The sequence below is a fragment of the Chiloscyllium plagiosum genome, unplaced genomic scaffold, assembly GCF_037043375.1.
Source record: "Chiloscyllium plagiosum isolate Xiang-an unplaced genomic scaffold, Cpla_swu_hap1 HiC_scaffold_32, whole genome shotgun sequence".
In the NCBI taxonomy this organism is placed as follows: Eukaryota; Metazoa; Chordata; class Chondrichthyes; order Orectolobiformes; family Hemiscylliidae; genus Chiloscyllium; species Chiloscyllium plagiosum.
This window is the reverse complement of record NW_028270170.1, coordinates 14,909,362-14,936,537: the sequence shown is the minus strand read 5'-3', so window position 1 is coordinate 14,936,537 and position 27,176 is coordinate 14,909,362. Positions and strand designations below refer to the sequence as shown.

At 44.5% G+C, this 27,176-nt stretch overlaps 1 protein-coding gene across 4 annotated transcripts in view; it reads right to left on the bottom strand.

Annotated features, from left to right (window-relative positions):
- The window catches only part of LOC122539839 (NGFI-A-binding protein 1-like), a 57,738-nt gene extending 34,248 nt beyond the window's left edge, over window positions 1-23,490 (bottom strand). The window contains exons 1-2 of one of the 4 annotated variants that reach the window (XM_043674940.2): window positions 23,047-23,490; window positions 12,685-13,490 (exon numbers count right to left, since the gene is read on the bottom strand). In XM_043674940.2, coding sequence (XP_043530875.1) covers window positions 12,685-13,464 — 780 coding nt within the window. In that variant the 5' untranslated portion in view covers window positions 13,465-13,490; window positions 23,047-23,490. Of the gene's footprint in view, window positions 1-12,684; window positions 13,491-17,506; window positions 17,529-19,744; window positions 20,040-23,046 lie in introns of those variants that run through there. The other 3 variants (XM_043674942.2, XM_087977808.1, XM_043674941.2) reach the window with 3 other exon arrangements.
- Window positions 23,491-27,176: the final 3,686 nt, after the last annotated feature.

Here is a 27,176-nt window from a genome sequence, read left to right as displayed (position 1 = left end):
TAGGATCCCAAGGGGCTTTCTCTCTCTGCTATTTTAACACAGCACGTGCTATTACAACTCTGTGATAATAGCTGAGGTAGCAATTTTACAGAAATCTACCTAACATCAATCGGTTATTTCAAGAAAAGCTGCTGGATAAAGAAATTGATGCACACTAAAAATAAACCTGGCAATACAAAGAGCATTGGCCATTGGAAAAATAGCTTTAATTTCTCTCAGGTTCCTGCTTCAAGGTGACTAAATAAGTTATATTCCTTTTTTCCATTAGGTTACGGTTTGAAGCAAGAAAGAAAAGCTTGCATTTATATGGCGCATTCCATAATAATCAGCCAAGAAAGTACTTGCAAGACAGCGTCACTTAATGTCATTGGGTCATGCACATTGAAACAACCCTTCAGTCCAATTTGTCCGTGCTGGCCAGATACCCCAATCTGACCAAGTCCCATTTGCCAGCTCTTGGGCCCATATCCCTTCCTATTCATTTACCCAACCAGGTGCCTTTTAAATGTAATTGTACCAGTTTCCACCACTTCCTCTGGCAGCTCATTCCATACACACACCAGCCTCTGTGTGAAAAAGTTACCAGTCAGATCCCTTTTAAATCTTTTCCTTCTCACCTTAAACCTATGCCTTCTAGTTTTGGACTCCCCTTCCCTGGGAAAAAGACCTTGACTACTCACCCTATCCATGCCCCTCATGATTTTATATACCTCTGTAAAGTCACCCCTCAGCCTCCGACACTTCAGGGAAAAAAGCCCCAGCCTATTCAGCCTCTCCCTATACCTCAAACTCTCCAGTTACAATTCTCCGAGAATAAAAGGGTAACATATGAAATTTCTGGGTGGTATTCAGTCTAGTGCATTTGCACTTCTGTGGGGTTGGAAACAAAGCATCCAATTTGCGCAACAAACTCCCACAAACAGAAATGCGGTAATGAGCAGGTAATCCATTTCTGGTGATGCTGATTGAGGGATAAATTTTAGTTCAGAGTACTGCTCTGATGTTTCCTTCAAAATAGTGCCTCTAGGAGCTGGCCGAGCAGGGAGGTGAGCCTCAGTTTTAACATATCATCTGAAAATGTGCACTTCAAAGAGTGCAGCACAGCTTCAGCCCTGCACTGGAGCGTCAGTGTAGAGGTTTGTGTTCAAGCTCTGGGAGGGGAACTCAGACTCAGAACCTGGTGACTGTGAGGGTGAGGTTGCTACCCACTGAGCCACAGCTGACACGGGTGTTTCTGCAAGTCTGCTTCTGTGAAAGATGAAAGCTGGCAGCTTGTGAGCTGACCTACAATGCGTGTGCAGTGGCATACAGAAACAACAGGTAGCTGTGGTAAAATATAGTGCACATGATACTGCGCAATAAAAAGAGCTGGAGTGTGCAATTTCTGCACGCGGGATTCAGAAATGTATAAATTATGACGGAGCAATTATATATCATGTGGTGGCGATCGCAGGGCCAGGAATAACAGCTTTTGAGGTGTTGAATTTCAAAGTAGGGCAAAAGTCAAAATGGTCTTAATGACGCCATAGATATCCCTATAGACTAACATGTGAAAATCAGGCTTTAAGTGACAAAAAGCAAGTAAAAAGACTGACAGAAACAAAAGGTCACATCAGTTGCTGTATCTATTCTCTCAATCTCATTGCTGAGGCTCCCTTTGCTAAAGGGAGCATTCCTGAAGAAGGGCCTGTGCCCGAAACGTCGAATCTCCTGTTCCCTGGATGCTGCCTGACCTGCTGTGCTGTTCCAGCAATAAAGTTTCAACTTTGATCTCCAGCATCTGCAGACCTCACTTTCTCCTCCCTTTGCTAAAGGGACAGGAGTAAATCAAATGGGTTTTACAACAACAGTAAAGAATAGTCACCATTACATTCCAGATTTATGAATGGAATTTAAATTCCACCAGTTAACATATTGGGATTTGAACCCACAGAATGAACCTTTGGATTACTAATCCAGTGACATTACCACTACACCACCAACTATTGGAATAAGCCTGTGAGCTGCCTTCAAATCCTTAACAAAGCCAAAAGAGTCGTAGGTGCACAGAATCATTCAGTGCAGAAACGGCCCTTTGATCCATCAACTCTGCACCAACTTCTCTAAATGGAGTTATAGAGATGTACAGCACGAAAACAGACCCTTCAGTCCAACTCACTCTTGCTGACCAGATATCTTAACCTAATCCAATCCTATTTGCCAGCACTTGGCCCATATCCCTCTAAACCCTTCCTATTCATATACCCATCCAGATGCCTCTTAAATGTTGTGATTGTACCAGCCTCCACCAATTCCTCTGGCAGCTCATTTCATAAACGTACCACTCTCTATGTGAAAAAGTTGTCCCTTAGGTTCCTTTTAAATCTTTCCCCACTCTCCCTAAACTTATGTCCTCTAGTTCTGGACTCTTATACCCCAGGAAAAAGACTTTGTCTATCCATGATTTTATAAACCTCTATAAGGTCACTCCTCAGCCTCCAACACTCCAGGCGATCTTACATTAAAACTACCAAAAGCAACTAAAGCACCTCTAAGACAGTAAAAATGGCTGAACGAGTTTTACAGGAGCACCAAATAAATCTGAACACCAAACATCACAGTAAGGTATGAAGACAAATGCATACTTTTTCATGAGCGTCTTAAGAGTGAAAGGGGACCCTCGACGGTTGTAGAGGTTTAGGGAGGAAATTCCACAGGTTGGAGTTTTGGAGGCTGAAGGCCTGGTCATCAATAATGAATCAATTTAAATCAGGATTGCAGAAGAGGCATTCAAAGAGGCACTGCTTGGTTAGTGGCATGCAAGGGGAAGACAGGAGATTGGCACTGGGTAATGATGCTCGTTTGAAGAGGCAGTACAGGCACAGACAGCCGAATGGCTTCCCTCAGCACTGTAACAACTCTGTGATTCTGGGAAGCTGACCCGGAGGAGATGACAGAGATAGGGAGAAGCGAGGCAGAGTAGGGATTTGAAAAACCTGAAATCAAGGTGTTGCCAGGCGTACCAATGTTAACCAGTAAGCTGCTTTAACCAGACTTTAAGGAACAGATACTTAGGCTGTGAGTGAGCTGCCAAAAATAGCTTCATATGGGCTCTGAGGAACTGATACTGATTTGGGGCACAGCGAGATACAAAAATCAGGATTACTATGGAAAATGGCAAAGGACCAGACTTTTCTGTCAGACTCTGAATTCAGTCAAAAGCATGACTAGAGACTGAAGTCAAAGTAGGCCCGATAGCTCTCCTCTTAGGTCTACCGAATTTACCATCTTTAGACGGGCATGAGAAGAAACTATTTAATATTCTTGCATACTGTGCACGAAAGAATATTCTGATAAATTGGGTGTCTGAGAACCCGCTGGGCTTGCTGGGATGGCAGAAATTAATTATGGAGCACATTCCCTTGGACTTTTTCACAAACATGGTGCACCACACAACAGACAATTTTTATAAGAATTGCAGCCCTACTTGAGTTATTTGGACATAGATTTATCAGTTATCTTAACTAGGACGTTTGTTTAACCAGGATTATTAGATTTGTCATGCCCTGGGCCCTGGCGGGGGTCTCCCGAGTTAATACGGGTATGTATACAATGTTCCCTTTCCTTTGTTTGGGAGCCTTGCGCCGAGCACAGCTGTTTTGCATTTTGTGCGTTTTCTTTTTGCTTTTCTTTCTTTTTTTGGTGTTGCTTTGCACAGTGTAAGGGTTTGCTTTGTATTATACAGTAGGTTAGTAGTTAGAGTCATAGAGATGTACAGCATGGAAATAGATCCTTCGGTCCAACCCGTCCATGCCGACCAGATATCCCAACCCAATCTAGTCCCACCTGCCAGCACCCGGCCCATATCCCTCCAAACCCTTCCTATTCATATACCCATCCAAATGCCTCTTAAATGTTGCAATTGTACCAGCCTCCACCACATTCTCTCATTCCATACACATGCCACTGTCTGTGTGAAAACGTTGCCCCTTAGGTCTCTTTTATATCTTGCCCCTCTCACCCTAAACCTATGCCCTCTAGTTCTGGACTTCCCGACCCCAGGGAAAAGACTTTGTCTATTTATACTATCAATGCCCCTCATAATTTTGTAAACCTCTATAAGGTCACCTCTCAGCCTCCGACATTCCTGAGAAAACAGCCCCAGCCTGTAGAGCCTCTCTCTATAGTTCAAATCCTCCAACCCTGGCAACACCCTTGTAAATCTTTTCTGAACCCTTTCAAGTTTCACAACATCTTTCCGATAGGAATGAGACCAGAATTGCACGCAATATTCCAACAGTGGCCTAACCAATGTCCTGTACAGCCGCAACATGACCTCCCAACTCCTGTACTCAATACTCTGACCAATAAAGGAAAGCATACCAAACGCCTTCTTCACTATCCTACCAACCTGCGACTCCACTTTCAAGGAGCTATGAACCTGCACTCCAAGGTCTCTTTGTTCAGCAACACTCCCTAGGACCTTACCACTAAGTGTAGAAGTCCTGCTAAGATTTGCTTTCCCAAAATGCAGCACCTCACATTTATCTGAATTAAACTCCATCTGCCACTTCTCAGCCCCTTGGCCCATCTGGTCAAGATCCTGTTGTAATCTGAGGTAACCCTCTTCGCTGTCCACTACACCTCCAATTTTGATGTCATTTGCAAACTTACTAACTGTACCTCTTATGCTCGCATCCAAAACATTTATGTAAATGACAAAAAGTAGAGGACCCAGCACCGATCCTTGTGGCACTCCACTGGTCACAGGCCTCCAGTCTGAAAAACAACCCTCCACCACCACCCTCTGTCTTCTACCTTTGAGCCAGTTCTGTATCCAAATGGCTAGTTCTCCCTTTATTCCATGGGATCTAACCTTGCTAATCAGTCTCCCATGGGGAACCTTGTCGAACGCCTTACTGAAGTCCATATAGATCACATCTACTGCTCTGCCCTCAATCTTCTTTGTTACTTCTTCAAAAAACTCAATCAAGTTTGTGAGACATGATTTCCCATGCACAAAGTCATGTTGACTATCCCGAATCAGTCCTTGCCTTTCCAAATACATGTACATCCTGTCCCTCAGGATTCCCTCCAACAACTTGCCCACCACTGTCGTCAGGCTCATTGGTCTATAGTTCCCTGGCTTGTTCTTACCACTCTTCTTAAACAGTGGCACCACGTTTGCCAACCTCCAGTCTTCCTGCACCTCACCTGTGACTATCGATGATACAAATATCTCAGCAAGAGGCCCAGCAATCACTTCTCTAGCTTCCCACAGAGTTCTCGGGTACACCTGATCAGGTCCTGGGGATTTATCCACCTTTAACCATTTCAAGGCATCCAGCACTTCCTCCTCTGTAATATGGACATTTTGCAAGATGTCACCATCTATTTCCCTACAGTCTATATCTTCCATTTCCTTTTCAACAGTAAATACTGATGCAAAATATTAATTTAGTATCTCCCCCATTTTCTGTGGCTCCACACAAAGGCTGCCTTGCTGATCTTTGAGGAGCCCTATTCTCTCCCTAGTTACCCTTTTGTTCTTAATATATTTGTAAAAACCCTTTGGATTCTCCTTAATTCTATTTGCCAACGCTATCTCATGTCCCCTTTTTTCTGATTTCCCTCTTAAGTATACTCCTACTTCCTTTATACTCTAAGGATTCACTCGATCTATCCTGTCTATACCTGACATATGCTTCCTTCTTTTACTTAACCAAACCCTCAATTTCTTTAGTCATTCAGCATTCCCTATACCTACCAGCCTTCCCTTTCACCCTGACAGGAATATACTTTCTCTGGATTCTTGTTATCTCATTTCTGAAGGCTTCCCATTTTCCAGCCGGCCCTTTACCTGCGAACATCTGCCTCCAATCAGCTTTTGAAAGTTCTTGCCTAATACCGTCAAAATTGGCCTTTCTCCAATTTAGAACTTCAACTTTTAGATCTGGTGTATCCTTTTCCATCACTATTTTAAAACGAGTAGAATTATAGTTAGTAGACAGTAGTTGTATTGTAATTTGTGTTTTTTTTCTTTTTATTATACTGATATTTGTGATTGATTGTTTTTCAATAATTTTATATGTTTGTAAAGTTATAAAAAGTGCTAATAAATATATTTACAAAAAAAAGCATGACTAGAAATGGACATCTCAACCTGGATAGAAGGTGAGAGGTAACTTATAGGGATCTGCAAATTAGTTAATGATGCGGAACAGGTCATTAAAATATCAATTCAAAGTTAAAAAGCTGGTCTAATAGCGGCCATTAAACTACAGTTATTTATTGTAAGGCAATGTCCTTTAGGGAAGTTAATCTTCCGGTTTTCAATCTCCCACCCTTACCTGGTCCGGCCTACATGTGACTCCAAATGCACAGCAATGTGGTTCACTCTTAACTGCCCTACAGCCAGCAAAACCCACATCCCATGAACGAATATTTAAAAAATCCTTCCCACCGGATCCAGAATCTGGGGGTCACAGTCTAAGGATACAGGGTGGACCATTTAGGACAGAGATGAAGAGAAATGCCTTCACCCAGACAGCGAGGAGTCTGTGGAGTTTTTTTTTTAAGAATTCCTACAGTGTGGTAACAGGCCCTTCAGCCCAACAAGTCCACACTAATCCTCTGAAGAGTAACCCACCAAGACCCATTCCCCAACCCTATATTAACCCCTAACTAATGCACCTAGCCTACACATCGCTGAACACTATGGGCAACTTAGCATGGCCAATTCACCTAACCTGCACATCTTTGGATTGTGGGAGGAAACCAGAGCCCCTGGAGGAAACCAATGCAGACACAGGGAGAATGTGCAAACTCCACTCAGACACTCACCCAAGGCTGGGATCGAACCCGGCTCCCTGGCACTGTGAGGTGGCATTGCTAACCACTGAGCCACCGTGACGCCTCGTGTTCACCATGAACTATATCTAACATCTTCATGAAAACATTCAATGTTTTGGCCTCAACCGCTTTCTGTGGTAAAGGGATCAAAGGGTCCAGGGAAAAAGTAGGAACAGGTACTGAGTTGGATGATCAGCCAGGATCATATTAAATGGTGCAACAAGCTCAAGGGGCTGATGGGCCTACTCCTGCTTCTATTTTTCTGAATCTCTATGTGTCAGTTTCTCCTGTGCAACAGTTCTCAGCTCATCGACTGTGTGAATAGCTGGTGAATCTTGTGGGTCTAATAGCTATTTTAATTCCAACCAGCTGCTCAGGTGGGATTTGAACCTGGTGCTAACTCAAAGGACATCTGGTTTACCAGGCCAGTGACATTACCACTACACGACCATCTCCCCATGTGTTTCACATTGACTCCCATTTGATGAAAACTTTAGGAAAGGGTTCTTGCTTTTCACCATAAAATTAGTGGGAGTGAGGGAGGTAGGTAGGTAGGTAGAATTTTACATCTTAGCACCAACTCCCCCTCACCCACCCCAGGGTGGGGGTGGAGGTGGACGATTTACATTTTGGAAAATCTGAACTGTGACCCCAAACTCACCACAAACACGTCAGTGTCCAGTTCAACAGGAAGTTGGGGGTCGGTCTGGGTTGAGTAATTTCAAAATGTTCCTGAGGCTGCGTGCCTCAGATTGTAACATAATCATAGAATTGTTAGAGGACAGCAAAAGGCCATTCAGCCCCACAGTGTCTGCAATGGCTCTCTGAATATATCAACTTAACAACTCCCCTGCTGCTCTCCTGTAATCCTGCATATTGTTTCCATTCTATAAACCATTTGCAAAACTCTTCCACACTCCGCCCACTCATTCTCCATCCATTTATGGATGGGAACAATTGCTCTTTATCCACACTGTCCAATCCCTCAGGATAGTGAAAACTTCGAGCAAATCTCCTCTCCAAGGGTGACAATCCCAACTTCAATATTTCCTCAGAACTGAAGTTTCTCATCCCTGGAACTATTCTTGTACACCTCTTCTGCACTCTCTCAAATATATTCAAAGCCTTTGCATAGGCACTCAGAACTGAACAGAACACTCCAGCTAAGGTCTAAATAGTGTTCTGCATTAGTTTCAGATAACCTCTCTGCTCTTATATTCTAATAAAGAAGCCTAGAATGCAGTGCCCTTTATTAACAGCTCTTTCTGACTGTCATAGGTACAACACAGAAACCAGTCCATGTTGACCAGAATCCCAAACTAACCTAGTCCCACCTGCCTACGCTTGGCCCATTTCCCTCCAAACACTTATATTCATGTACTTTTCCATATGTCCTTTAAACATAACTATACCTGCATCCACCACTTCCTCAGGACGTCATTCCGCACACAAACCACTCAGGGTGTAAAAATAAAATTGCCCCTCTTGTGCCTTTTTAAAATCTTTCTCCTGTCACCTCAAAAATGTGTCCTCTAGTCTTGAAATCCCTCACCCTAGGGAAAAGACTTTGGCCACTCACTTTATCTAGACCCTTTGTGATTTTATAAACCTCTATATGGTCACCGCTCAACTTTTTACCTTCCAGTCAAAAAAGTCCCAGTCTATCCAGCCCCTCGTTATAATTCAAACCCCCCAAACCCAGCAATATCTTGATAAATCTCTTCTGTACCCCCTCCAATTTAATAATATCCTTAACGATGACCTACTACATATACACACAGATCTCTCTGTTCCTGCACCCCCTTTAGAATCATATCCTTTATCTTATGTGGACACTTACATGTTGGAGCAGAGATGCCCAATTAGCTCAGGGTGACACCAACATTGGGACTCTTCTCATTCCCCTCTTCATAAACTGGAAAAGTACGTTTCCTTCGAATTCATGTACGATGTCTGACTGTTATCACCCTTCTCTATCCCGACAAAGAGAGAATGAAGAGATATGGGGAAGTGGGAGGTTAGAGTTTGTCTGTGTTTGGGATACAGACAGAATCTAACCTCACATCTTTAATACATTGTCTGAGCTGAGATGCCACCTTCTTTGATAAAACCTTAAGTTATCATGAGAATGTGACATAAAAGAAGTTCTGGGATTTACATATTACTGAACCAAAACCTGCAACCCATTCTAAAGGATAAAAGACTTAACAGCCATTCAGATTTGTTCAATATATCGTTTTAATTGCATGACACTGTGATCTTTTGTTATAAATTCTGTGTCTTATGATCCTGCCCCACTAGCTACCTGATGAAGGAGCAGCACTCCGAAAGCTAGTGCTTTCAAATAACGCTGTTGAACTATGACCTGGTGTTGTGTGATTTTTAACTTCCTAAGGAAGGCCTTTTGTAAAATAACCAGAAAAAAGGAATATTTATTTGGCACTCCAAAGTTTGGTTAGGTCAATCTTTTCTCAAAAAAGTGAGTTATTATTTTAAAAAAAAAAGATTGCAAGATGGGCTATCAAGTGAAATGAGACTCAGAGAGATTGCAGTGGCTGATGTAAATGAAAATGGAGCAGGAATAGGCCTACTGTCCAGTCTGTTTCACCTTTCAATAAAATCATGCTGCAATCGTTAAGACTTATCAGAGGCACAAAGAAAACAGACATTGCTAGTGGGAGGAGCCCCATGGGGCAGCACGGTGGCTCAGTGGTTAGCACTGCTGCCTCACAGCGCTGGGGACCTGGGTTTGAATCTGTCCTCGGGCATTGTCTGTGTGAAGTTTGCACATTCTCCCCCCTGTCTGCGTGGGTTTCCTCCGGGTGATTGTGTTTCCTCCCACAGTCCAACAATGCTCAGGTTAGGTGGACTGGCCGAGGCAAACTAGGTGAAAGTGAGAACTGGAGATTAGAGTCGAGAGTGTGGTGCTGGAAAAGCACGGCAGGTCAGGTAGCATCTGAGGAGCAGGAGAATCGATGTTTTGGGCAAAAGCCCTTCATCAGGAATCATGGTAAATTGCCCACAGTGTGCTGGGATGTGCATGCTAGGTGGATTAATGGGAAATGTATGGTTACAGGGATAGATTAGGAGTCTCGGCAGGTGTGGATTTGATGGGCTGAATGCCCTGCTTCCACACTGTAGAGATTCTATGATTATCCCTGCTATCTCAGCATATACATGTAGCATGTATAGGGTACATGAGATAATTTGTGTTGTCTTTATGCCATTCAAATCACTTCCCATGTACTTCTAGGAAACAGAAGGGCTACTTTCTGTATCTATCTCCAGCAATCCCTGATGACCTCAGCTGACAGCAAGCTCAGCTCTGTCTGCGCTGGCTTCCCTGGGTGAATAGTCGGCAAATATCCACTGCTTAATCCCACAAACAAGAAACAGCCCCACAGGCAGAGGACCAAAATCTGGAAGAGGGACAGCATTACTTGCTGCAGGGAGGGGTGGAGTAAAAGTTTTAAAAAGCAAACGGAAGAGGTTGTTACAAACTTGGGCAGTGAATATTGACCAAAGATAGGCACAAATGGAGCCATTACTCAATGCATTTGGCTGCAGGCTGCGTTGAGACTCTGCGTGATTTGTTGATGGATTTCAATCAATCAGTCTGATTTTATTCACTGTCCCTCCCATTTGAAGACTGGATTTCAAAACGGCCGAATGTGTCGTTCTGGAGTGTGAAAGCTGGCCACTGTCTTTACATCTCCTTCCTCGCAACAGCTTAGAAGCAGCAAGAGTCAGATACCAGTCTCACACTCAAGGCTGCATCTTTCTGTATAGTGCGTTTGGGATCCCCAGTGAGGTGAAGTGAGGGAAAGAAAACCACCACTTAAAAACCGTCCTTTGAAGTAAATTAAGAAAATGCTGCTGCCTCAATGCTTCCTGTAAGCCAATGCAGCTTTAACCCTCAACTTGATGATTACGACACATGGGTACGCCATCCCTAGATGTCACATGGCTGAGTTTAACCTCTCATGGTGCAGTGGTAGTGTCGCTATCTCTGAGCCAGGAGACCTGGATTCAAGTCCCACCTGCTCCAGAGGAGTGGAATAACATTTCTGAATAGGTAAATTAGAAAATATCTTCACTGAGTTTACTGGAATGTCAGATCCAAACTCATTGAGGCTTGTTTCTTTTGGGAACAAACTGGTTTTCCCTGGAAGCCATTCCACACACCGCAAATTGAAAAGAGCGTGCAATTTAAAGAAGAAAGGCCACAATCTTTTTTGTGCTCTTGTGAGCAGTGGTAGTGCCCCAATCTCTCAGCCAGAAGGTCCAGGTTTAAGTCCCCACCCGTTCTGGAGGAGTGGATGGTAACATCTCTGAACAGGTTGGTTTGGAAATATCTCTGAACAGGTTGGTTTGGAAATATCTGAAGGAGAAAGGCCAAAGTCAGTCAGTCACGGGGAGAAGCTAGGACTAGTCTCCATGGCGAGGAGAAGACTGAGGAGAAACGTGATAAACAAAATCACGAGGAGTCTGAGCACAGCAGAGAGGGAGAAACTGTTTCCAATGACGGAGAAACAGAAGACACTGATTTTAACACAATCGCAGAAGTACATGGAAAACAGGAGCAGGGGTAAGCCATTTGGTCCACTGAACCCATTCCACCATTCAACATAATCATGGCTGACTCTTTATCTCAACGCCATTCCCACTCTCACCTTTTAACACCTTTCACTTCAAAGAATCTATTGATTTCTTACTTAAATATATTTATTGGCTAGGCTTCCACAGCCTTGCCTAGAGACAGCATACCACAGCACATTGATAGGATTGGAATGTACAACCTGAGGCAATGGCAGAAGCTAATACAATCAGGGATTTCAAAGTGGGATTCGGATAATTGGAGGGCAATGGTATTCTCATGAAAGTATTAATCTGGAGAGCTAGGCAATATGATGGGGACCCAGACTCAAATCCTACCAAGACAGGCTGCGACTGTTTTCTGGGAGCACAGGAGGTTTATAAAATCATGAGGGATATGGATAGGGTGAATGGTAGGTGTCTTTCACCTTGAGTGAGGGATTTCAAGACTAGGGGACATATTTTTAAGGTGAGAGGAGAAAGATTTAAAAAAGGACATGAGGGGCTACATTTTTTATGCAGACAGTGCATGGAATGTACTTCCAAAAGAAGTGGTGGACGTGGGTACAGTTACAATGTTTAAAAGACATTTGGATAAGTGATGAATGAGAAATGTTTGGAGGGATATGGGCCAGGAGCAGGCAGGTGGGACTAGGTTAGTTTGGGATTATGGTCAGCATGGACTGGTTGGACCAAAGGGTCTGTTTCCGTGCTATAAGACTGCAGATGGTGGAACTTGAATTAAGAGTGGGAACCGTCGTCAATTGCCAGAAAACCTCATCTAGTTCACGACCGTCCCTTTGGGAAAGAAACTGCCACCCTTACCTGATCTGGCCTACATGTGACACTGCACCCAGAGCGACGTGGATGATTCCTAACTGCCCGCTGGGCGATATGTGCTGGCCGAGCTAGTAACACTCACATCACCATGAACAAAGCTAGAAATACACCTTTGCTCTTGGTAAGAATTGTACAACTGCCACACTGTATTGGCTGCAGGGCAGAGGAGAGTGTCCCCAGTCTGAACAGGGTGAAGGATGAGAATCGAATAGCATACGTTAGGTGGGCTTCTGATTGGTTTCACAGGTCTGTGCAACTTCAAGGGTCGAAGAGCCTGTACTGCGCTGTAATGTTCTATGTTCTAAGGAGTAGGCCATTCAGCCCCATGAGCATGCTCCCCGACATTCAATGAGATCACCTCCTATCCTACCATACTGTAAACGATTCTATTTTCTAATCACAACTCAACGCCCATACCTCGTGCAATGTCAGATTCTTCCCATCTTTGCGTTTGGAGTCGAACCGCCCATATATGGCACTGAATTTGCGGATCTCTTCCTCCCTCTGGGGATCCTGCTCGCTCATCTCAAAGATGTGGCCCAGCGACTTGGCCATCTTTTTGTTGCTGATGAAGACGCACTCCAGCTCCTTGGGCTCCATCCTGGGCACGGTGTGGATGAGCCGCTCCGCGCACGCCGCGATGATCTGCACCACGTCTGGAGTCAGGGGCAGCGAGGGGCCACCATCCTTAGGGGGGGAGTGGGGCTCCTCTTTAGGCATCGTCATCACGTGGGAAATGCTGGGCAGTGGGTGCCCGCCCCCAGCTGCCACCGCCTCCGCCTGAGATGATGTCTGAGACGACGTCTCCCGTGACACGGCATGATTGTTGGCCACCTCCTGCCCGGAGACCAGGCCCTGGGCAGCGCCGGCTGAGTTGGGGCTGCTGGTGTTGAGTTCTGAGATCTTGGCGATGGGAATGCTGCTGGCCGGGAGCTTGGTGAGGGGCTGATTGAAGGCGGTGGGGTTGGTGATCCACTCCTGCAGGGCCTTCTGTAGGCGGCGGACGTGAAGGGGCTTACTTGACATGCCCACCAGCGCCATGATCTCCAGAAACTCCTCCTCCGCGGCGTCGCAAAGCTGCTGGACGTCGTCTCCGCCCTGCTGGATGAAGGCGTCGTAGTAGATGAGAAGGTTCGCTCGCTGGAGGACCCGGTAGAGCTGCAGCTCGCCCAGGGTGGAGGGCTGAGAGGTCGTCATAGCCCGCTTCCTTGACCTCAAAGACCCTGAGAAACAAAACAAAACAAAACAGATTCAACGGTCAGGCCTCTCGGAGGAGAAAGAAAAAGCTCAATTTCTAGGGCACAGGGCTCAAGGTCTACCCAGGAACAGGAGGAGGCCATTCAGCCTGTCAAGCCTGCACCACTATTCGATACCATCATGGCTGGTCATCCTACTCCCTGTTCCCACTTTCTCCCTTTACCCATCGATCTTTTTAGCTCTAAGAACTAGATCTCACTTCTTCTTGAAAACATTCAATGTGTTGGCCTCAGGTGCTTCCTGTAGTAGAGAATTCCACAGGCTCCCCTCTCTCTGGCTGAAGTCATTTCTCTGATTCTTGATAATAGGCGATAAAGATACATATCCTTGGACTGTGGCCTTGACCCCACCTATTGGCAGCAGATTCCATAAGACCACAGGCCATAAGGTACAGGAGCAGAATTAGGTCATTCAGCCCCTCAGGTCTGTACTATTATCCAATCATGGCTGATGTGTTCCTCAACCCCAACTCCTGCCTTCTCCTCGTAACCTTGGACATCCTTTATTAATCGAGAACCTCTCTAACTCTGTCTTAAAGATACTCAATGGTTTAGTCTCCACAGCCTTCTGTGGCAATGAGTTCCATAGATTAACCACCCACTGGCTGAATAAATTCTTCCTCCTCTCAGTTCTAAAGGATCGTTCCTTCACTCTGAGGCTGGGCCCTTGGGTCATAGTCTCTCCTACCAGTGGAAACATCTTAGCCACATGCGTTATATCCAGGCCTCTCAATATTCTGTTAGTTTCAATCAGATCCCGCCCTTCAGCCTTCTAAATCCCATCGAGTGCAGACACAGAGTCCTCAATCTTTATGACAAGCCATTCATTACCAGGATCATTCTTATTAATTTGGACCCTCCTTTGGACCCTCTCCAATGCCAGCACATCCTGCCTCAGTAACGGGGCTCAAAATTGCTCACAATATTCCAAATGCAGTCTAACCAGATTCTTATACAATCCCAGCATACACCTCTGCTCTCATGTTCGAACCCTCTTGAAATGAATGCTTAACTTCCTAACTGCCAAGTGAATCTGCACGTTAACCTCAAGTTAATCCTGAACTAGTATTCTCTTGAGCTTTAGATGTTTGATGCCTTTCCTCACTTCGAATTAGTCTACGCCTTGATTCTTCCAAAATGCATCACTTCACACTTTCCCACATTGTATTGCACTGCTGCCACTTCTTCACCCACTCTCCCAGCCGCTCAGAGTCCTCTGGGGTGAGGTGGGCATATTCAAAGAGGTTCCTCTTGCAAAAGGTATTGAAGGAGGAAGGAAAATTGAATGGGGACAAAGGAGAGCGGGAAGGGAACTCTGGAGTCTGGGGCCTGGCCAGCTTGAGGTAGAGCTGCCAATACTGGAGTGACTTTGGTTGGAGATGATTAACTGACCAGAATTCCATGGTGACTCAGTGGTTAGCACTGCTGCCTCATAGCACCAGGTACCCGGGTTGGATTCCAGCCTTGGGCAACTGTCTCTGTGGAGTTTGCACATTCTCCCCATGTCTCTGCGGGTTTCCTCCAGTTTCCTCCCACAATCCAAAGATTGGCCATGCTAAATTGCCCATAGTTTTCAGAGGTGTGCAGGTTAGGTGCATTAGTCAGGAGTAAATGTAAAACAAGGGGGTAGGGGAATGGGTTTGGATGGGATACTCTTCAGAGGGTTGGTGTGGGCTTGTTGGGCCTGTTTCCACACCGTTAGGATTCCATTCTATGATCTTTAATTGGAGAAACGCAAAGGGGGAGAAGATCCATTGACTTTCAGCACACAAAGTGTTGCCCTCCGATCAGGGATGGCTTTCTCTCACTTTTGAGTCAGAAGTTCAGGGGTTCAAGACCCATTTCAGAGACATTGGAAATAAATTTGCCCACCATACCAAACAATAACACACCCATTTGAGGCATCATCTTTCAAAGAAGGTGTTGAACCCAAGTCCCACTGATTCTCCCATTGGAAGGAGGGGGGGGTGAATGTAGAGGATCTTACGGCATTTTTTAAAAAAAAGGTCGTGCTGCTGTAATTCGCGTTTCATTGACACGAATTCACCGTAACGGGATTGATGAATTGGGGATACTGTCTCTAAAGCGCAAACTTCTAAAACGTGTGTTGTCTGTAACACGATTACATCGCCAACACTTTAAGCGTTGTTTCTAAAGCACAACATTTCTATAACGCTGGCTTGCGCAAGAACACAACCATCACCTTATGGAAGAACTACGTGTTACAGACAAAAACAAAAATACATTCGATAAGGAAACATTAAGTTCTAATTACAGTCTAGAGTGTGATCTTGTAAGAAGTAGAGAGCCACAGAAAGGGAAATTAAGAAGCCAGATTTGCTGTGATATTGCATCTTGCACACTCTTAGATATTCCCCAAAGCACTTCACAGCCAATGAGTAACTTTTGAAGTGTTTTGAACGGTTGCTTTTTTTAAAAACACGCCTCTGTTATTGGAAATGTCTCTAACACTTCCTATTGGTAATCTGAGTGAGGCCGGAACTGCTGCTCAGAGCCACAAATCTTCAGCCAATCCACTGAGGTACAACATATAAATACGCCAGCAATCAACTCAAAGTCTTGTTCACTCATTTGTTTTAGCATTTGTTTTAGCAGTTGGCAGAACTCTCGCCTCTGGGTCAGGGGATTCAAGTCCCCATCAAGAATACTAACACATATTTGGAGAGCACCTTTAATCAACCCCATTAAATGCCCCAAACCACTTCACAGAAACGCCTAACGTAAAGCCAGATAAGGAGATAATGGACAAAGAAGTGGGTTTCAGGGAGTGTCTTAAAGCAGGAAAGAGAGAGGGAGGAGAGGTGTAGCGAAGATATTCCAAAGCTTACCAACTGCTATTGATGGTAGAGCAACGCACAAGGAGACAGAATGGGAGGAACGAAGATTTGTCGGACAATTGTGGGGCTGGAGGAGATTGCAAGGCGGAAGAGGACGTGGATGGAGTTGAAAACAAAGGCGAGAATGTGAAAGTTCAGATGCTGCTTGAATGGGAGCTAATGCAAGTCAGTGACCATCAGGGTGACAGAGGAACAGGACCCGCTGCAAGGTCAGACCAGAGCACCGCAGGACCCAAGTCCAAAGCCTGACGCTAACACTCTATTGCAATACTGAAGGACAGCTACACTGCCAGAGAATTACACTGAGGCCAGAACTTCCAGATCCGACGTGTTACAGTACAGAAGGAGGCTATTTGGCCCATCGTAGCCGCATTGGTTCTATCCCTTGGTGCCAATCTCCTGTCTTTTCCCCATATCCTTCCACATCAGTTCTATTCAAATAGCCATCCAGTGCCCAAATTGAACCTGCCTCTACCACATTTCCAGGTAATGCATCCCAGCCTCTAACTACTCGACATGTGAAAAGGTTTTTGCTCACACTTAATCACTTTAAATCTAAGCCGTCAAGTTTTTATTCCTTTCACAAGCACAAACAGCTTCTTCCTACCTACTCTATCCAGCTCGCTCATAATTTTGAAAACCTTGATCAAACCTCCACTCAGCCTTCAAGGGGAACAGTCTCCAATCCAATCCATCCCCATAACAAACGTTTCTCGTTCCTACAACCATCTCAAGTAGATACAAAAACTTCCTCCGGCACTTACTTTGAGGAAGACTAGTTATCCCCATCAGCCTGTCTAACGCTAATCCTACATTCAAATAGACAATCCGGTTATTATCACAGCACTGTTCATGGGAGCTTGCTGTGTACAAATGGGCTTCCACACTTCATACTTGACAACAGCTTCGTCATTTCAACCATAAGTCATTGGCTGTAAGATGCAACAAGAGGGAATAAAATAAAAATTCTGTGGATGCTGATAATGTGAAATAAACACTGAAAGTGTTGGAGAAACTCAGCAGGTCTGGCAGCTTTTGTCAAGCGAGAAATAGAGTTAGAGTTTTGAGTCCAATATGACCCTTCTTCATTCTGAGTTAACGTTTCATTCTGAAAGACAGTCATACCTGACTTGAAAGGTTAACTCTGCTTCTCTCTACACAGATGTTGCCAGAAGCGGTTGGAGAGGTCTGCTGGCAACATTTTGGGCATTGGATGCAATTTGGACACAGTGGAAAAAGAAATTCCAGTCAATATGGCGCAGTAACGACAGTGGACCTGTAATCCAGGACCCCTGGCAACATGGATTCCAGATATTTCAACCCTCTGGATGATTCTTTTTCCTCAAATCCACTCCAAAACATTCTTTCCTTAAAACTCTTTCACCTGGGTACTGACCCCTTCTACAAACCTCTCCTGAACTAGTCTATGCTCAGAATTCCGTACGTCTCAGTCAGATCCACCCACACCAACCCAGTCTTTCTCTGCTCTAAGGAAAACAATCTAGTCTCTCTTCCCAAGTAGGCTGAGTTCCAATTTTGTTTGATAATCACTCTTGTGAAGGTGACTTGCAAACTTCAAGGTACTACACAACCGCAAGGTGTTGTGCATGTCCGAGAAGGAACCCTGGGGTGAATTGAGACTGATTTGTTGGCCAAAGCCGAAATGAGCTTGTGAGGGGAAAGGGGTTCACGGAGAAGCTGGGGTGCGGTGGAGAGAATGGTAAATAAACTGGCTGCACTTCGTGCAACAGTACGTTTTCTCATTCTGAAATACAACAAGCCCCTCTGTGAACAGCACAGCCTTGGTGCCAGGCACCCTCGAGGGTCTCTGTGCAGTGACCATCTTCAGAGCAGTGATCCAAACAGTACCATCCATTATGGACCGCAACACAGACAAAGCCAGAGCCACATTCTCTGTCAGAATCAGAGAGCAAGGAATAAGGAAATGCTAAGTATTCATTTCACTGACACTGCTAACAGTAATCTACAGCTATCCATTGCTGTGAGAGGAGCACTTCAATGCAAATGGCCAGTCACTTAAATTTCTCACAGAGCACACAAGAATTGACTGTTCAAGTGTCCTTTTGCAGCAGGAACTTCAAGAATGAGGGAACATTTGTTCAGCTCCCTGTTTCTATTACAGATTTGAACAGAAAGTTGTAGGGGAGGTGAGCCCTGAGTAAGGCAGCGGAGAGAAGTTCAATCTGGGGGAAGGAAGATGGGGGTACGAAGACCCTCGTACTGAACCTCCATGGTGGCTTAAAGTAGGAGGCATCACCAAATCCAATTTATGGGCCTATGATCTCTAACCCCCTGAGGAGAATGTAAGGACATACAACCCTTCATTTCCCTCATCCTCTCAGGCTAGGAGACTTTTAAAGTACCACAAGATTACAGAATAATACGACTCAACAACACAGAGTCGTATCACATCTTAAATGTAATGAAACGTCCTGACCTCGACTGTTTTAAAACAAAACATGACCCTAAGCCACGTAAGGAGACGTTTGGGCAGAAGGCCAAGAGCTTGAATCAAAGAGATGGGTTTTTAAAACATCTTTTCAAGAAGAGTGAGCTAGAGGGAGGTTTGGTGGGGAATTCCAACACTTGGGGCCTAGTCACATGAACCACAGCCGCCAATAGTGCAGCAATTAAAAGCAGTGAGGGGCACAAGAGGCCAGGCTGAGGAGTGCAGATAGCTCGGAGGATTGTGGTACAGGAACCGATTTCAGAAATTCTGAGGGCTGAGCCGTGGAGGGATCTTAAAACAAATATGAGAATTTATAAAATCAAGACGTTGCTTGACTGGGAGCCAATGTAAATCTACAAGCACTGGGGGGGGATGCTGGTGGAATGGAATTCAGTGCAAGTTAAAGCATGGGGCAGCTGCCTTTCTTCCTTCCCCCGCTGCCTAACTCAGGGCTCACCTCCCCTACTGTTCAAATCCATAATGGGAACATGGATAATTAAAAGCTCCCTTTTGTCTGAATCATGGTTGCCACACTAGACTCAGGAGCTGCAGGGATTGAGTGACGTTGCCCCTAACCTCACACGGGCCTAGCTGTCACAAAGCAGCGAAGCAGTCATACAGCAACAGGTTCTGTGAAACCTGACAACCAGCGCAAGCCAGATTACACAGCACAGCACAATCTCACGAACACGGAGAAATCACAATTGAGGGCGAATCACTTAGAATGAGGTATAAACTCTTCTGGGTTCTGAGGAAGGGTCACTCGACCCGAAACGTTGTCTGATTTCTTTTCACAGGTGCTGCCAGACCTGCTGAGGTTTTCCAGCAATTTCTGTTTTTGTTTCTGATTTCCAGCATCCACAATTCTTTCGGTTTTTAAAAATTCTCCTTACAGCACTCTGCTGTGAGATGTTCGGGCCCATTGTTTTCTGAAGGAACTCTTTTAAAGAAAATCAAATGCGCTTCACTGAATCTCCCTTCACAAGAGCCCAACACTGAGTTTTACTTCTCAATCACTTTTCCTTTCTCTTGGACTTGGCGGGGTAGTGGCAGATATTTCACTGGAATTTCACGATGTGGCTGGTAATTAATTTTGTTTAATGAGTTGCTCCACATATGCATTAAGCACAGCAAGAAAAGTCAAGGATCAGAAAGAGTCGAAGGAGTTACACTGAAGCCTTTTCCTGCAGGCCTTGCTGCTTCAGAGCTCAAAATTCCAACTCTACCTAATCTATAGGCCTTTGGCTCTGTTCCCACACAACACAGTGACTTCACTAGCTCATTAACATGAGTAAACATTGGTCTTTAGATTGTTAGACACATGCTAACTTTCGAGATGGATGGGCAGTTTCAAATAGAACGTGCCCTCCTCCACGTTATGACTAAATAGTTTTTCTCTCAACCTCCACCATCTAACCCCTACTGCCATCTTTCCTCAGGCATAAAATCTAGGGTGGAGGCAAAAGACAACAGAAAGAAATCTCTAGAAAACGTGTCTCTGAACTCCTCACATGATCAACAATAATCCAAAATAAATCACACAGACTAACTAACTGGCTAACTCCACATTAACCATATATTTACAAGTCATTTTGCACTTAACATGCAAACTATTTGAAAAACACCAATTCTCAGACAGGGCATGGGTTAACTAATAAAGTTAGAAGTGAATCACCTTTATAACTCAGCATTTCAAAACAATACTTCATTCAAATTTGTAGAGAGATATATTATGAAACAGTTCAAACTTGACATTCCAAAATGTAGATCAATTTCTTTTGATTCAGTACATGAAGTGACTCAAAAAAGATTATCATTATAATGGACATCTATATTTCATGTCAAATATTTTCTGGTGAATTCAGGCCAAAGAATTTCCCAGGCCCTCTCTGTATTATGGCAGGAGGGCCTTAGGCAGTGATCTCTCCCCATTTAATCCAGCGACCATTTGAACCATTGAGAGAGAGGTTTAATCTCCTGTCACACCAGGTCAGGCAGGACTCAGCTGCAATTCCTGCCTTGGCCAAACTGCCAGCTGACATCCATACTCGAGACTTGAACACAGCGCAGAAGTGGGAAGAAAACAGACAAGGTGTGAGATTTATGACCAACGGGTGAATTGCAAATCTCATTAAACATAAAAGCGAGAGATACACTGCTGGGTTTCATTTTTTTTTTAAATCAAAAATGAGGGCATCTTGCATGAATTCAACTTCATGACTGCGATAATAAAATTCTTTTAGAGTGCATGGTCAAATTGGGGGAAGTGGGGTTAGGCTTCATTCCATTCTAACTAGGAGGAACGGGTGGGACAAATTAAGTTGCAGTGTGATTCCATAGGCTCAAGTTTGTCTTTCTGCGGGGATCTGTAGCATGTTCATCTTGACAGTGAGGTTGGACAGACAGAATGCACAATGTCATCCAGGCCTGGTCCTATCCACTCCCTGGTCCTGCTGATGGTTCATTGGGGTAACGCCCTGGAATGATTAATTATCCATCTTTCTAACCCCAAGGCTGTTGACACTACTGCCATAGATCCAGCAAGGATCGGCTGTGTCCTACAAGTGCCAGACTATGACCATCCCCAACAAGACTGGAATCTAACCATCTCCTCTTGACATTCAGCAGCCATTGCTGAAACCTCCATTGACAACTTGCTCGAGCCACGACCAACCTGAAGCTTAACTAGATCAGCTATGTCAACGCTGCCGCTGGAAGGGGAAGGTCAGAGACCAGGGCAGCCGGAGGGGAGTAACTCACCTCCTCACCAATATTCCTTCTGAGCTCTGCAGCCACATATACTCTGGGATCCTGCCAACAGTTCTGGAAGGCCTGCACAGCAGGGAAAAATAATCAGCAGGAACATTGCTCCTGCCTCCCCAAAGTCTGTCCACCATCAACAAGGCACAAATCAGGAGTGTGATGGAATATTCCCCACTTGCGTGGATGGGTACAGCTCCAACAACACTCAAGAAGTGTGACACTATCCAGGACAGCACAGCCAAAAGCAGATGATGAACCTATAGGTTTTGAGGCTTAACAATTGATGAAGTAGTCTCTATATTGATATGTAGACCCTATCACAATATATAAATGTCGTGCAATATTCAATATTACCAGGATGACTCTGCAACACCGTCTGAATGAGGGCGAGTTCTATAATTGTCCAGACAGAGGCTACGACCATTTTCTCAATCAATGGGTGAAGTGGCTTGGTGAAAGTCATCCACATCCAGTGAAGAAAAGGCAGCAATGGTACCAGTGACATTGGTACTGTTTTACTCAATCACCATTTCCCAAGACCAATTCTGCACATTATTAAAGAGCTCATATTTCTCAATATGAAGAAATTAGATACTGCTCACTCCAAAACACGTCATCTGGTACTTGTTAAAAGAAAGGTTTGTCTTTCTTTACAGCTTTCACCACCAAAGAAAATCTCAATGTGCTTTACAATATATTTGAAATGTAGTCACTGTCATAATGTAGGAATCACAAAGTCAATTTATGCACAGGAATCTCCTGGGAAAATATGTGACAATGAAGGACCTATGCTCAAAATGTCGATTCTCCTGCTCCTCGGATGTTGCCTGACCTGCTGTGCTTTTCCAGCACCACACTCTCAAAACATGTGACAATCACCAAGTATTGAACCGTGATGTTGGTTGAAGGACTCATATCATCAAAAAACACTGGGGATAACTCCCCTGCTCTCCTTCAAAACAACCTACAGCAGGCAGGCAGAGTTTAACATCTCATTCCAAAAGACACTCTCTGACAAGACCCTCTGCAATAAGAGTTCATAGTGAGGGAGGTGGGGTGCTTCCAAAGTGAGAAAATGTACCTCATCCCTGTGTCCCCTAAAAACAGAGATCACTGGCAAAATGGTGCCGAGAGACAAAAGGCCCCCACAACTAAAATACAGAACAGTTGGACTCCACCAACTTCTGGTGGGGTCCACCAAGTTAAATAGAGATGGGAAGAGGGGACGTTGCTGCTTTAAATTGGGTGCACGCATGTCTATGAAAAAAGAAGAAAGAAAGGGAGAGAGAGAGAGAGAAAGAGAAATGGGTCAGAACAAGGGATCAGATCTCTCCCCTCCTTACAGATCTCGCCCAGGGTTTGAAGAGTTGGGCTTTTTTTTTAATCGCCAAAGCCTGGTGGTTAAAGGTTACACTCGGGGATTGCTGCTTACCTGGATTAGGAGCTGGTGGACGGACAGACCAAGGCGCTGCTTTGCGACTCTCGGCTTCAGAGTGGGGACTCCGGGGCCGGCTGCAGTGTTCCCGAGCCTGGGGCACGGAGTACAGGACAAGGCGGTGTGGGTGGGGGATTCGCTCTTTATGGGTGAACTGCTGTGGGGGGAGGGGGTTCCAGGACAAATTAAACACCCCCCTCCCCTTATAAAAAAAAACCCCCAACACAACTGCCTGGCTCCACCACCCCTTACCACCACCCCCACCTCCCCAAAAAGCAAATTACTACAAACTGCAGCAGCAGCGAGCAATGGCGACAGTGCACACTCAATGTCTGCAAAGCGCTTCCCCACCCTGGTGCTGGCTCCCTCTGAGGGTGGGGAGCTGAGTCACACTGCAGGCGTTTAAGGTGGTCCATGCAAGGAAAAATGCAAAAAGCAAATTGCAAAAAAAAAACCCTACCCCACCTCAGCATTAATAATTACCCACCCACCCCCTTATAAAGATAAATCCTGGGGGAGATGAATTGGTGCAAGTATCTTTCTCCCTAGTAACATTTGTTGCAATTTCACTCAGCTGTCTGATGTTGCAACATTTCTCACACCTTCGAGTCCTCAAGATCTGTACAAGTGCCTTTACATGTTTTGGGTTGGGGGGGTGGATTGCAGATTTTAACCATTGGTGGCATCACTTGGTCAGCTTTTTGATCTTCAGTGGGTCTAGCTGGTACTCAGGGCATAGTTTACCAACCCTCTCTCTGGTGACACTTGTTTTTCCCTCACTTGGGCACTTGGCCGCCTGATATTTTTCACTGTCGTGCAAATTTTCGTTTTTGATCCTCAGTTGTTTGCTTTTACTTTCTTGACAGTGGCTGGCACTAGTTAAAACTACACAGCAAACAACTTTCATTTGCGTAGCGCCTTTCATATCGTAAAACGTGTTTAGCAGCTTCAAATGAATGTTGTCGAAGAACATTTGCCTGAGGGACATAAGGACGCACATACAGGTTTCAAAGAGCTAGAGAGATTGATGATTTTGGGTGCTCTTACCTGAACTTAATTGGAACGATTACAGTTGGGTTGGAATTGGATTGAAGGGCTATAGGGTGAAGCACAGACAGAGTAGGACGAGGGACGTGGAAGCAGGAATATTTTTAAATCAGCCAGCACCAGGGTATCGGGTTTTGGGATAATATAGCAGTGTCCCTCTGTGTTTGACCCATGTACCGGACAATGGGCAGTCTCGTATGGCTGCAGAAATTAGTCTTGCTGCCTCAGATTTTAAAAACAAAACTGAACAACCCCAAAATAGTTCACATGCTCGAATAGATGTGTATAGGCCAGTGTGGAGACTGGCTTTGAACAGACTGTGATTTTTTTAAAAAAATCAAATGCCCAGGGTCAGGGACTATTTGTTCTCTTACTCCCATGTATTTTGCACATGGGAAGTTGTAGCAATTTTGATGCAACACTCTCATACATTTTAGTAAAACCAAACAAGGCTAGAAAGATGCTCGACAGGACAGGCAGAAAGAAATTTCAGGTCTGTGACCTTTCAATTAGAGGAGTATTTTTGGCATTTTTTTTGTTCAGAAGTTTAGCAATATTTTGTTTGGAATAATAGCACAGAACTTTACTTGGACAGTTCTCATCACGCAGCGTCTTCCTTTTGAAAAAAAGTAAAACAAACTGCAAAGTGACTTCAGTTTTTAAGGGAACGGCCTTCACCGTGTCCAAGTTAAAACCAAGTGATCTTAATTAAAATCGATTTGCAAATATGTCGTAAAGTATTCATGCCCTTGTCTAGCAAATACAGACTTGAATTGTTTTGCCTATAGTGGACAACGAAACCTGGATGCTTCCAAAATGCTGTAATCAGAGTGTAATTTTAACTTCATAAAGAAATTTGATGCCAATAAAGATGTTGCCTTCAAGTTTCATGGACCTCCTTAAGAGGCTTTTTCCCCACCCCCTGAGTGGTTTTGCATAGACTGAGAGATAGTGACGCGTTTCCCTGAGGCTGGGGGGGGAGGAACAGAGTGAGCACAGACCCAGAGAGAGACAATCCGGCAGAGACAATGAAAGAATGTCTGAGCCAAGGGGGTTGAAAAGCTGAGAGAGTGTAGGCACAGAGAGAGTGGGAAAGAGAGGAAAAATGACACAGAGAGCCAAGCATACACAGAAAGAATTTAAAGTTTCCAGCAGATTTAGACTGACTGAGAGACGGGAACAGGAATGAGTGTGTGTGTCTGTGTGTTTGGTAGGCACATTGGTCAGGCATATGAATCAACAGCAGTGTTTGAATTCACTGCTGACAACACAGACTGGAGTGGGGGTGTGGAGGAGGAGGAGAGAGCATTGAGATTCATAGAGAATGGGGAAACAAGTAATAAGGAAAACAGACCATTAAAAACAAAATGTAAAGAAGCAAGATTTAGGACTTGAGTCTTTTCGTAAATCGCTGTCAAATGCTGCTTGGATTAATGTACCACGTGAAACAAAGTGAAGACAAACAGATGGAGATAGAAGAAGGAAAATAATAAATCCTGGAAAGAAATAAAGGAGACAATTTGCAGCTTTTGTATTGAACTAATTGGAAATAGGTATATGTTCCAAAATTTTGATTTTATCAAACACAACAAACTTGTAAATTTTAATTAATTGGTTCTTTTTAGATTTTTTTTGTTCCATATTTCCTCCCCCTCCTCTCACCCATCTACACACAGTCTAATACTTTCTCCCAACTTTTTGATTAGTAGGTGGGAACAGACAATCCCCTGGATTCAATCAATACTGGGAGAAAGTGAGGATACTGGAGACTCAGAGTCGAAAAATGTGGCACTGGCAAAGCACAGCAGGTCAGGCAGCATCCGAGGGGTAAGACAGTCGACATTTCAGACCTAAACCCTACATCAGGAATGGGCTTATGCCCAAAATGTCGACTGTCTTACTCCTCGGATGCTGCCTGACCTGCTGTGCTTTTCCAGCGCCACACTTATCGGTTCCATCAGTACTGGGACATTGTTCTGTGTCAGAAATTGCATTGATGTCACTGTAAGGCTAGCTTCCCTTCTAAGGAGATACTTGACTGAGAATAGCAATTAAACCAACAAGGGAAACGGAGTCACAGAGTTTACCAACATGGCAAGAGACACTCCAGCTGTCCTGGTCGTCAAGCACCTACCTACTGTAGTTCCATTTTTCAGCATTTGGCTCAGTGTCTCACAGTAAGGCAATTTAAGTGATCATCTAAATATTTCCTAAATGTTGTGATGGTTCCTGCGCTTACTTCTCTTTCAGACAGCGAGTTCCCAATACCCTCTAGTGAAATAATCCTTTGTTAAATCCCCTCTAAGTTTTCTGCCCTTTATCCTAAATCTATGTCTCTTCCTTACTGACCAGTCTACTAGCGGGAAAAATTTCTTCCTATTTATTCTATCTATGCCTCTCATGATTTTATAAACCTCAGCCAGGTTTGTCGTCAGCCTTCTCTGCTCTAAGGAAAACAACCCCAGCCTATTGAGTGGCTGTTCATAGCTGAATCAATCCAACCCAGGCAACATAAAGTCATAGAGTTATACAGCATGGAAACAGACCCTTCAGTCCAACTCATCCATGCCAAATCAGAACTGAATTAAACTTCTAAAATAAACCAGAACTAAACTGGTCTAATCCCATTTGCCAGCATTTGAACACATATCCTTCTAAACCCTTCCTATTCATGTACCCATCCAGATAAAGACCTCAGCTGTTCACCCTATCCATCCTGGTGAATTATTCTCTGCTCCTCCTGTAATGCAATCACATCCTTCCTATAGTATGGCGACCAGAACTGCACACAGTGCTGCAGCTCTGACCTAACTAACATTATACACAGCTCCATCATAACCTCTTTGTTCTTGTATTCAATGCTTCAACTAATAAAGGCCATCAGCCTTCTTACCACCCTATTATAGAGTCAGAGATGTGCAACACGGAAACAGATCCTCTGATCCAACCCCTTCATACCGACCCAATCTAGTCCCACCTGCCAGCTCCTGGCCCATATCCCTCCATACCCTTCCTATTCATATACCCATCCAGATGCCTTTTAAATGTTGCAATTGTACTAGTCTCCACCACTTCCTCTG